General features: G+C 41.4%; 1 protein-coding gene and 1 long non-coding RNA gene across 21 annotated transcripts in view; both read left to right on the top strand.

The window, feature by feature from the left end:
* Positions 1-12,648, top strand: part of SETD5 (SET domain containing 5) — a 103,033-nt gene that overhangs the window by 66,590 nt on the left and 23,795 nt on the right. For 16 of the 20 annotated variants that reach the window (XM_064593056.1, XM_045861911.3, XM_064593064.1 and 13 more), the window contains 4 exons: positions 2,664-2,908; positions 6,094-6,150; positions 8,019-8,489; positions 11,572-11,870. In XM_064593056.1, coding sequence (XP_064449126.1) covers positions 2,664-2,908; positions 6,094-6,150; positions 8,019-8,489; positions 11,572-11,870 — 1,072 coding nt within the window. The remainder of the gene's footprint in view (positions 1-2,663; positions 2,909-6,093; positions 6,151-8,018; positions 8,490-11,571; positions 11,871-12,648) is intronic. The other 4 variants (XM_045861919.3, XM_045861915.3, XM_054504624.2 and 1 more) reach the window with 1 other exon arrangement.
* LOC135364581 (uncharacterized) lies at positions 2,915-5,660 on the top strand. Its single transcript, XR_010411982.1, has 2 exons — positions 2,915-4,670; positions 5,544-5,660. It is a non-coding gene; the product is annotated as an uncharacterized LOC135364581 (long non-coding RNA).

Raw genomic sequence — 12,648 nt, 5'->3', positions numbered from 1 at the left:
ATCTTTAAAAACAAACAAACAAACATGCAGATGATAACACAGAGGGAGAAGAAATACGTGTAATACACAGTGATAACAAAATCTAGAGAACATGGGGGAGTACCCCAAATTAGAAATGTGATGAATCGGGGTGCCTGAGTTGGCTTAGTTGGTTAAGCATCTGCCTTCGGCACAGGACATGATCTCAAGGTCTTGGGATGGAGCCCCAAGTCTGGCTCCCTGCTCAGCAGGGAGTCTGCTTGTCCCTCTGCCCCTCCCTTGCTCTTGCTCACTCGTTCTCTCACTCTCTCATAAATAAATGAGAGAGAGAGGGAAAGAAAAAAGAAAAGAAAGAAAAGAAAGAGGGCGCCTGGGTGGCTCAGTTGGTTAGGCGTCTGCCTTCAGCTCGGGTCATGATCCCACGGTCCTGGGATCGAGTTCCGCATCAGGCTCCTTGCTCAGTGGGGAGTCTGTTTCTCCCTCTCCCACTCCCCCTGCTTGTGCTCTCTTTCTCTGTCAAGTAAATAAATAAAATCTTTAAAAAAAAAAAAAAAAGAACAAAAGAAAGAAATGTGACAGATCTATATGAAGATGGATAAATAAAGGCATGAGTAGCTGAAAGATTGTGCCGTGGTGCTGAGTGAGAATTCTTCCTCAGTTACTCATGAATTTAATACGATACCAATCAAAATTCTGACTTTGTTTGGTCGGGGAGAGTACTGTCAGCATGGTGAATGATTTCAACAGTTCACTGACAGGAACAAGTATGCTAGAATAGCCAAAATATTTTGGACAGCTAGAGTAGAATAAGTGGAATTACCCAAAAGTTTTACTAAAACGGATGTCAATATTAATGCCATTTAGACAGCAGGTGTACAAAACTAAACCCAGTTTGTGTAAGACTCTAATAGGATAAATGTCATATTTCAGATCATTGGAGAAATTATAATTCTATAATTCTAAAAGATTTTGGAAGATGTACTGTTTGGCATGGGAAAAGGTAGATAATTACTACCTTCTACTGAAGTATGTTTTGAGTTAAATATGGAGATAAAGGGAAAATAGGCCAGTATATATTTTTTTTAAGATTTTATTTATTTGTCAGAGAAAGAGAGCACAAGCAATGGGACCTGCAGGCAGAGGGAGAAGCAAGCTCCCCGCTGAGCAAGGAGCCCGATGCAGGACTCGATCACAGGACCCTGGGATCAGGACCTGAGCAGACGCCCAACCAACTGAGCCACCCAGGCGCTCCTTGATGGGTCTTGCTTTCTTACCCAATCTGATATATTTTAATAATGATTGAGAATGTAAATGAGGGGCACCTGGGTAGCTCAGTCGGTTAAGCGTCTGCCTTCCACTCAGGTCATGATCCTGGAGTCCTGAGATCCAGGGCCGAGTTGGGCTCCCTCCTCAGCGGGGAGCCTGCTTCTCCCTCTCCTTCCTGCTTGTGCTCTCTGTCACTATCTCTGTCGCTGTCTTTGTCTCTGTCTCTCAAATAAATAAAATCTTAAAAAAAAATAGAATGTAAGTGAAACTAAATTACCTAGTCTTTATCTCTGCACATCAAATTCCTCATCTTTAAAATGGATTTATAGAGTTGTTCATATTAAATCTCATAATTCACATAAAGAACATAGAATAGTGTCTGGTATATAATAAGCACTTAAAAGCATAATTACTTTTTTTAAGATTTTATTTTTAAGTAATCTCTACAGCCAGTGTGGGGCTCGAACTCAGGACTCTAAGAGTTGCAAAGCATAATTATTTTTTACGAACACATAGCAGTATGATCACCTCTGTTGAGATTCTTAAACTTATATTAAACATGTTTTACATACGTTTTCTCATCCTCACAAATTTGTAAATCCCCTTAAATAGAATATATGGTGACCTTCTCCCCTTACATACCTAATTCAGTGGTTTCCATATAGTAGGTATTAAGTAAATCAATCTCTTAACTGTAAATGAATAAAAGTAGATTTTTCCTCTGAGAAAGTGAGATAGGTGCTTTGACCTGAGTGGTCATTAAAATATATAGGGTAGTAATTTCCTTTATAAGTGGACCCAAGAAGTGTAGGATATTCCAATCAGAAAAAGAGTACCAGCCTCATTTTTGAAAATGGTTGGGAGAAATTTTTGTAAAAATCATTTCCTACTTTGAAGCACTCTAAAACTAGGGGCCAGATATATAGGTCAGGTAATCATGTGTAACTCTTTCCTACTAAAGCAGAACATTATAGAAAGAGCTGCCAAAAAATGGTAGAAATACATAAAAAGATAAAAGGAGTATGGAGTTAACATTCTAGAAACTTGAGCTGGTGATATGGAAATTACTTAGTAGAGGGTATTTTAACAAAGTGACACAGAACTGAGATTTTTAGAAATTCAATGTGAAAAATAAAAGAAGTTTATATTTTCCCCTGGACGAGATTAAATTCGTTCCAGAGATCAGTCATTAGCAGTGTCAGATTCATCTGGTGATTCTCTGGGCAATAGAGAATTTTGAGAATTACTTAAGTGCGACAAAGAATTCTTTGGCCTTTTGGTTTGATTGTGGGAGATAACAATGGGATGAGGCAGAAGAGGAATTAAGAGCCATTGTGGGCTAGAGATTAATGGCTTTACTACAGAGCCTCCCTTTAAACTGTGATTTCAATCTCTCATCCAAGCTTTGTATTTCACAGACTTGTTGAGCCCATTAAAGAAATGGAAGTCTCGCTATCTGATGGAACAGAATGTCACCAAGTTACTGCGGCCTCTTTCTCCAGTCACACCACCCCCTCCCAATCCAGGCTCAAAGAGCCCCTCCCTGACCACACCTGGCCCATCTCACCCAGAAGAGGAGTGTCGAAATGGATACAGCCTCATGTTCTCACCAGTCACGTCTCTTACTACTGCTAGTCGCTGCAATACTCCTCTGCAGTTTGAGGTGATTTGGGCTTGCTTGTTGGGAGTGCTGAATATGAAAATTATCATTTGCCCCTCCTCATTTCAAGTATAATATCATTCCAAATATTTATTGACCATGTTCCTGCCAGTCTCAGCAAGAGAATGGGAAACCTCAGCGTCGGTGTGACCTGTTACCTGGTAGCCTCTCATCTTCCCCCAAAGTCCCCATACTTCCCCAAAAAGGAATAGTTCTACCATGGATGACACTCATCTGTTTTTGCATGCAATCCATCAGTCTCCATAACTATAGAAAGCATGCTACATCTCCATCTTTGTCTTTACTGCATACCTTGGTTAAATAGGTCTCTAGCTGCCTAGTAACCACTAATGATACCAGCCTGAGAGCTCAGATTATACTGATTGATTTTCTTTCTAGGCCTTTAAATGAGTTATCTTTCTCTATTGTTTTGTATTCTTGTGGCCTCAGTGAACAGAGACTTAGAAAGCTTTGGGGTATGGTTTGTGGCAAATGAGGGGTTTTTTTCCTACTCCAGGTTACTTTCCCTTCTTGTTAAAATGTGTTAGGAATGAAACGTTAGAGGCTAACAACATGTATTGTAAGAGACATATTTATTACATTCACTGTCTGGATTAAGTTAGAATGTATTATCTTAGCTGTTAGAACAGTTAATTCTGAATCACATTCTCGTGTTCACATGTGGATAATAGCAGGTTTACTGAATAGAATCCTTGTGTATAAAAAAAAATCAATCTACTGCATGTTACTTTGATTTGCAATTCAGTAAACAGTCTCTTCCTTCTTAGAAGAAAGAAACTTATTCTGATCACTAAACACTTAGCTCTGCCCTTATCTTGTAACTTCTCCAGATGTGTTCTTTGATAAAGGTGAATGCTTTAGCCAATGCCTTCCTGCCTATTCAGCCCTTATGAAAGCATAGGGATTAAAAATACCAGAACTTTTGAGTGGCTGACTCAGAAGGAGGTAGCTAGCAACCTTGAACGCAGGAAACAGCTATGTTCTATACCTGAATAGACTGTACTAATTACTTTGGGAGCAAACCTCTTTGGCAAGGGGATGGTGGGGAAGCAGGGGGAAACTTTCTGGTTACATTTGACTTATAGAGAAGTTACCAAATTTGCTTTGGCATTCTTGTCAGCCATACAGTAAAGCAGCTGATTCAGGCCTTACTAACTTTACTTGGTCTAATTGCCTTGATTTTTCAGTTAGCAAGTAGAGTTCAATAGTAAAATTTCATAGGAGAATATTCACCCTGGAGGGCAGCAAATTGTAAGCATAGGATTTCATACTTTATCATTGCAGGTTTTACTATAATTAAAAAGGTGAAATTACAGAAATTAGAAGGTACATCACCTTCCAGGACAGTTAAATTGAGCATTCAGTGCATTTCCTAATCCCAGGTAGTATTTTGGATAATTGAAACATTGTGCAAGGGTAAGGTATTTTATTTATTTATTTTACAAATCAAAGATCAGTTTAATGATGTGCATAGTCTAAGCATAATGTTAGAATACTGGGAATAAAAGAAAATATTATATTAAATAGCTCATCCCTTCAAAAAGTCTAATGCCTCTATTTTCACTGTTCCAGTCTCGTGATTTAACTAAGGAAATTTAACCTTTCTTCTCAATAAAACAAACTTCACCATCCTGACCATCTTTATCACCATTTTAACTGACATGCTCTTTCCTATATTCTAGTATAGGAAGCCTTATTTCCATCCAAGACTATGACACAGAGAAATACCAAAAAGGTGTCACAGGTAAAGATCAGTTTGGTTGGGGAAGAATTTTTTTTTAAAGGAAAAATGAAAATCATCCCAGTGAAAAATGTCTCCAGTGCTAAGGGAAGGAGTTGAGGACACATGACAAGATCATGAGGGAGGGGGAAGCATCAAGGAAAAGGAGTAAAAAGCAACTTTGGGAGGGCAAGCTTAATTAACCCCTCCTTTACACCAGAATAACCCTTCCCTTTTCTTCCTGGCCCAGTGTCTACACACTACCCAGCCCACCAAATAAAATTAACAGCCTCATTTCACAGTTGTCCAGAGTCTCCAACATTAGGAACCCTTCCCTTCCCTTACCCCTAGTACTCTGAATCCTTGTCACAACCACCGCCATCTTTCTATCCACTTTTTACCATTCAGATCTTCCATCAGAGTTAACAGTCCAGATCCTGTTTGAGTGCTATGGGAGTGCTGCCTCATGTGAAAGCTCTAAGGGGAAGCCTGTTTAAGATGCAGGGACTTGAAATGTTCCCCTCTGCGGGCGCCTGGGTGGCTCAGTTGGTTAAGCGACTGCCTTCGGCTCAGGTCATGATCCTGGAGTCCCGGGATTGAGTCCCGCATCGGGCTCCCTGCTCGGCAGGGAGTCTGCTTCTCCCTCTGACCTCCCTCTCATGCTCTCTGTCTCTCATTCTCTCTCTCTCAAATAAATAAATAAAATCTTTAAAAAAAAAAAAAAATGTTCCCCTCTGCTCCCCACCCCACACTGCCCCACCCCATTCCCAGAAGTACAAGGGATTTTAATTTGAGAGAACATTGGTAGGTAGGGATGTTCAGATCCAGTTAGATTATGCCATAAACCATCTAGCCTATAAGCTAGATTTCATTCTGTCTCCTGTAACTGTTATTCAGGAGGAGCTGGCCATCTCCCTAGCCCCATCATCCCCAGCATGCTCAGCACTTTGCCTGGACAGTGGTGGCAAGCCTGAACCACTCAGGAGAATGGAGAAATAGGACTTTCAGAAGGAAGTGTGGGACAAAAAAAGATTCCCCTATGGAGGAATAAGTGGTAGGATACCCATCATTAATAAATACTATAGGCTGCTCAACTGTCATCAGATGTAGAACAGAATTTCAAATGAAATTATAGTGTACAGTTTCACCAATCTAAATTTTTTGTTAACTGCTTAAGATGTTTACGTACAGCATGAAACATTATAAACGGTTTATCCCTAAATGCTTTCAAGGACACCAGGAAGCATTTTTAACCAGTCATTCTGTCCATTGAGATGAATTCTGCAGTTAAACATTTTCCCTGTGCATTCTTTTCCCTCCCCCTGCCCCCACCACAAAAAGTTGTGGCTAACCATCTATGCTTGCTTTTTATTTTATTTTTTTGTTTGTTTTGTTTTGCTTCTTGACTTCGGATAGATGAATAACAAGATGCTTTTCCCTCCTCTAGAACATATCCTCCCCTGAGAGTTCCCCTGCGAATAGGCCCGAGTCCCTGTCACCCGAGGTAGTTATCACACCATCTCAATCACACTTGGAGGCTGAGAGTGAGTGTGCATGAGTGTGTGGGAGGGCTGGGGGGTCCGAATGAATGGGTAGTAGGCTGAAGAGCAACCAGTCAGTCGCTGTAAGTTGAATGAATCTTCCCATGTGTGACTGGATCACTCAGAACTTTCAATGTAGATGGAGGAAAATGAAGGGGTGTGTGTGTGTGTGTGTGTGTGGTGGGGTTTGTTGTTTGGGGGAGGGGGGCTGAAGAGTTCTTTTAAAGAATAGAATCTGGAAGTCAAGTTTAAAGCAAGCTGAAGATGTGGGAACCTTGGTAAAGAAAGTAACAACTAAGGTGTGTTTGTTAAATAAGGAAAACTGAAATCAAAAGTTGGTAGGAGCTCTTTTGATATTTATTATCTTGGGCTGAGAAAGGATCAGTTTATACTGGAAAAGTTAGGCAGTGATTTAGGTCTTGTTTCAGGGTTAATCTGACAGCTTGTTTTAACTGGATGTTTGGGGCTTTGGTTGATAGATTGAACAGCTTGTTTAGAAAAAGGAGGGTCCTGCCTCTCTGCTTTCTCCGTTTTCTTTGTAGCTCCTTACTGGGTATACAAGGAAATTAAGTCAGCCCATGGCTTCTATGACACAGGCCTTCCTTCTGTAGTAGTGGAGATGTGGTGGCAGACAAGTGGTATCTCTTAGGATGTCCAATTGAGTGTTTTTCTCAGGCACCCTACTGCTGTGGAGATGTAAAATTCAGATTTTAGTGCTAGAGTTTTTTAACTATTATAAGATTTGGACAAATGTAGTAATGATTAACTCTGAATCCACATGGAGCCTTTTTCCTCTTGAAGAGAAAGCTGTAGTCTCTCATAACCTTTCAGAAATTAAATGAACTGTTAACTCTACCCCTTTCCAGTTAAAAAATTAGTGCTAAACTTAGTGATAGTTGATAAAACTCTGAATCAGTATTTTATAGATCAGTGTGAAACGAAAAAGGTTGTATTCTAGTGCACTAGAGGTTTTCTGGGTGTTTTTTACTCTTGTAAGGAAATCATGGTGTGACATCTGGATTTTTGGTACCATTCTTTCTAGAGAGTCAGTAATAGTTGACCTAGTGGTGGAAAATCTTGGCGTTGGGAGGTAATGATAACCAAAGAGTAGATATGGTTTATTTTTGACACAATTCAGCATTTCTAATGCAGTGATGGGCATTAGTGGTCTTGAGGTATGTGGACATACATCAGAGGATAAAGAATTGAGTGGCCAGAAAGTTTTATGAGAAGCACACATACTTAATAGTGAAAGTGAGTAAAGAACTGGTTGGTTGATGTCTTTAACTAATACCATTTTCCTTTACTAAACCAGTAACTTAAATACTTGACTTTCTACTTACTACTCTCTTTCCCTTTTTCCCTCCTCCCACCTTCCATCAGTATTAAATACAAATGAATAACACCAGAAGCCAGTTATCTTAAGACACCAGTCTCACCTCTGTAGCATACATGGGGCTCAGGTAAATCCCTGATTATACTTCCAGTCCCTTAATGTCATACAAGGTGACTCAGCAAACCTGATGAAAGGCTAAGCAGGCAAAATAGTCACATTTAGCCAATTGTTTAATTCTGATTTTCCCAGACTTCTCATCCAGAAAACTTTAAAGCAATTTGTGAAAGGCCGGCATTCTGTAGTAATCTGGCCTGTATATACTATTGCTCCATGGGACTTTTACAGATGTTAATGGCTTTCTTGTACTTCCATCCTTCTTACCCCATCCCTCTTACCTTTCACCTGTGCCCCTCTCATTTCCCTTCCTTTCTGCGCTTTGACTTTTTCCTTCCCCCACCTCCTCCTCCATGTCTCTGTTGATTTTTATTCTTTCAGCTTTGTCACCGGAAAGACCTGGACTTGACAAAAGTAGGCTACCTTGACTCCAACACTAACAGCTGTGCTGACAGACCTTCCCTGATCAACTCAGGTCCTTCTGACCTGGCTCCTCATCCCTCTATCGGGCCCCCCTCTGAGACTGGCTTTCCAAGCAGGAGTGGAGATGGACATCAGACCCTTGCAAGGAACTCGGACCAGGCATTTCGGACAGAGTTTAACTTAATGTACGCCTACTCCCCATTGAACGCTATGCCTCGAGCAGATGGATTATATCGAGGGTCTCCCCTAGTAGGGGATAGGAAGCCTTTACATTTGGACGGGGGATATTGTTCCCCTGCAGAAGGGTTTCCCAGCAGATATGAACATGGTTTTATGAAAGACCTCTCTCGTGGATCCATGTCACCTGGTGGTGAAAGGGCTTGTGAAGGAGTCCCATCTGCCCCCCAGAACCCACCGCAGAGGAAAAAGGTAAGTGTTCTACCTTATATAGGCCCTTTTGAAGAATATTAACTAAGCAAGTCAGTAGATATTTATTGAGTGAACCACCATGTGTTCAGCACCATTTTCTGTGTGAGGAAAACAGAGACATAAGACGTGATCTCTGCCATGTCCTGTGAAAGCCAAGACTTTTGTTTTAAAGATTTTATTTATTTGAGAGACAGGGTGGGGGGGGCATGCACAAGGGGAGGGACAGAGGGAGAGGGAGAAGCAGACTCCCCACTGAGGAGGGAGCCAGACGCAGGGCTCAATCCTAGGGCTCTGGGATCATGACCTGAGCTAAAGGCAGACACTTAACCAACTGAGCCACCCAGGCGCCACTGTTTTGTTTTGTTTTGTTTTGTTTTTTTATTTATTTATTTTTTTTTAAGATTTATTTATTTATTTATTTGAGAGAGAGAGAATGAGAGACAGAGAGCACGAGAGGGAAGAGGGCAGAGGGAGAAGCAGACTCCTCGCCGAGCAGGGAGCCCGATGCGGGGCTCGATCCCGGGACTCCAGGATCTCGACCTGAGCCGAAGGCAGTCGCCCAACCAACTGAGCCACCCAGGCGTCCCTGTTTTGTTTTTTTAGACAAGACTGTTTTAATACAATTTGATGAATGTTACAAATTTTCAGCAAATTTAAATGCCTGCCATGTATGTGCTGTACACATGCTATGCAATCAAAGGATAGAACAATGAAAAAGAATAATGCTAATTGTATTATTTAGCACTTCCCATGTGTTAAGTGTTTTCTTAGCATTATATCCTCACAGTAATCCTGTAAGATGGGTAATTTCCCATTTTGCAGATGAAGAAACTAAGGCAAGTTGAGTGACTTGCCCATGGTCACATAGCTAGTAAATGGAAGAGCCAGGAAAGTGCCCAGGTCTGATTCCAGATTTCATGCTCTTACTGCCATTGTGCTATATATTGCTTCCTAAGTTCTGCCCTAATGGAGCTTAAAGCAAGTGAGACTGAGGTAAGCAGATAATTATATTAATAAGTAATTAATTACAGTGGCAGTGGATGCCCCAGAGGAGTTCTTCAGATGTAGTAAGAACACCTTAGCCACAACCTGGCCTGCTCATATATGTGGAGGGTACATTGAGAACAAACAAGAGGCTCCTAGCTAGTTGAGAGGTGGTGGAGTGAGAGATGACAGGTCACTCACTGATTTAGCTGATCTCATACGGTAAGTAGGAAGCAGTCTGCCAACAAACAAGGGTAAGGATGTTACGGAAGAGAGAGCAGAACTCTTAGCTGTGTGACACTCCATTGAGTGGGCAGCAGGGATGCAGTGTGGTTGCAAACAGCTGAATGCTGCTGTAGTATCTGGTGAAAGGTGGGGAGAGTCAGGAGGGGAGAGTATGGTAAGAGATGGTTGGAACAGGGCCAGGCCATAGATTGCTGGCCACAGGTTGGGACTTAACTTGTAAGTAATGCCTGTTCAAGAAATTACAAAGCCCAAAATGTGCTTTTTATGTCCGTGGGTTTCAACTAGGGGCATTTGAAAATGCATGGGAGTATTTTGGGTTGCCACGGCAACTTCCATTTATTGTGCAGGGCTAGAGATGTTAAATGTTCTGTGTGTGTGACAGTCTCACACAATTGCAGGATATCTGTAGTAGTCTCGTTGAAATGTAGCCTAGTGACTTTTGATATTTGCATTTCAATGAAATACATTACCAGAATTTATTATTATGAATTCTCGTCCAAGACTGCGTATGGAAAATGCATACACAAGATGGTACTACTTTATATTTTGGTTATATTTTACATTTGAACAGAAAAATGAGAGCTCTGAGGGAATAAAAGGCAGAAACACTGGCAGATAACTTGGAATAAGATAGCAGTGGGTTTAGAAGACTGTGTATGAACAGCATTGACCATCAGGAGCAAAAATTAAAATGTCTTTGGATTTCTGGTTTCATTTATTATGTACAACAGTGATTGAAATCATGATTTGTTATTTGAGAATTGTTGAGCACCTGCTGTCGGTCAGGTGCTGTGCTGGATTTTAAAGATGAAAAGCCAGAAAAATTTGGTCTTTGCCCTGGTAGAACATACAGTTTAGGGTGCCTGGGTGGCTCAGTTGGTTAAGCGACTGCCTTCGGCTCAGGTCATGATCCTGGAGTCCCTGGATCGAGTCCCGCATCGGGCTCCCTGCTCGGCAGGGAGTCTGCTTCTCCCTCTGACCCTCCCCCCTCTCCTGCTCTCTCTCTCTCAAATAAATAAATAAAATCTTTAATAATAAAAAAAAAACATACAGTTTAGTGGAGGAAAAATCAAGACACTGTAACAGGTTGACAGCCAGTGTAGGCAGGGTGCTGTAACAGCAGTGAGGAGGTATGCTGGGCAGGCCAGGGAGGAGGGCTGTGTTTTGGCAATCAAGAGAGAATGAGGCAGAGCTGGGGAAAAGTTTCCAAGTGTACATTTCCTAGACTAGCTTGCTGCAATATAAACTGCAAATCATTCTTTTCTCTTTTTACACTAGTTTCCCTGTGTGTAAGACAGAAACAGTAATAAATCCCTCCATGTATCTTGAAAAATTGAACACATCTAAGAGCCCTGAAGCGTTGGCTTTTTCTGTTGTTTTTTTCTTGTCTGTCTCTTTTTTTTTTTTAAACAACTGACTCTGGGGATTCTTAGGGATTGGGAAAGAGCTGTTAGATCACCTGGAAGGCCTTTTCAAACTACACAGCTCCCAACCCCCCTTTCCCTTTTCTAGGTGTTACCGTTGTAGCAAACAGCTGGTAGCACGCTTCTGTTACTGGGTCACTGTGATCTCAGTTTTCTGAAGGCAGAAAAAAGATTGAGGTCTGCTGGTGAAGACTGTTCTTCAAAAATGTCATCTCCTAGCGTATTTTCTTCTCCTTACCAATTTCTGACTGATTTAAGTATGTAGCTGTGCTCAGATCTCTCACATCTCAAGGAAGGGTTGCTAGTGTTGGTGCCTGCTTTGTTTGCATGGCAGGCTAGCGGTTTATGAGGGTTCCGTCTTCTTTCTCTATTGCTGGTGATCCACTGACGATGTCTAGCTAGAGTTCTGCTTCTTGTTTCCCTCCCAGGTATCCCTGCTGGAGTACCGAAAACGGAAACAAGAAGCCAAGGAGAATTCGGCTGGTGGGGGAGGTGACTCTGCACAGAGCAAAAGCAAGTCTGCAGGAGCTGGGCAAGGCAGCAGCAACTCACTTTCTGACACTGGTGCCCATGGTGTGCAGGGATCCTCAATCCGAACTCCATCTTCCCCTCACAAAAAATTCTCCCCATCTCATTCCTCTGTGTCCCATATGGAGGCGGTAAGCCCATCAGATTCCAGAGGCACTTCATCTCACTGCAGACCTCAAGAGAATATCAGCAGTAGGTGGTAAGTTTATGTTTGATGCTGAAATAATTAAATTCAAGACGGAAGTATACATGTAGAGTCATTCCCAGTTTTACCTAAAATGTATGGGAACACTTATCTGAGAAAGGCAGCCAACAGTGCCATCCATGCTGTGCAGCTGATTTAATAGTATCAGCCACGACCCCTCCTACACCCCCCTCAGCTTTACAGAAGCAAAGAATTGCCACCGAACCTGCAGAACAACAGCACTTTGGACGCCATATAGTTGGGGACACAGATGAGCTATTTAATTTGCTGGGCACTAACACTGCCTCTTCTATTTTTTCATTTCGTATGAAAGGTAAGTCAGGAGTTCAGATCAGTTCCACTTAAATTACAACAGAAGTCTCAGTTGCACACAGCTAGCATGTACAGAAAGATAAGACATATTCTGAAAGGACTTGTCTGGTTAGGGGAGACCACAAGTAGATAAGTAACACTGTAAGTAAATAAATAATAAATTAGAAGTATTGAGCATCAAATGAGAGATCTTGAACTAAAGCAATGAAGTCTGGGAAAGAAGAGACCTGACTCAAATGAGTGATGTTTATTAATCCATAGAGCATTTATTGAATTACTACTATGTGCCAGGCCCATGACTTCACAGAAGAGAAAAATTTAGCATTTCACAATAGGGGTTAAATGCAGACATCTTTAAATTATTTTTTTCTATAGTTTAAGGCAAGAGAAAATACCTTGTTTAAAATTGGTCCTGAAGAAAATAATGTCTAAGAGGATGTTGTAAGAGAATGCATTGTAC

Source organism: Mirounga angustirostris, unplaced genomic scaffold (assembly GCF_029215605.1).
Source record: "Mirounga angustirostris isolate CCGP_5_RB_7025 unplaced genomic scaffold, mMirAng1.0.hap1 SCAF_1, whole genome shotgun sequence".
Lineage (NCBI taxonomy): Eukaryota > Metazoa > Chordata > Mammalia > Carnivora > Phocidae > Mirounga > Mirounga angustirostris.
Note: the sequence above shows the minus strand (reverse complement) of the source record. Positions and strands in the feature narration are given on the sequence as shown.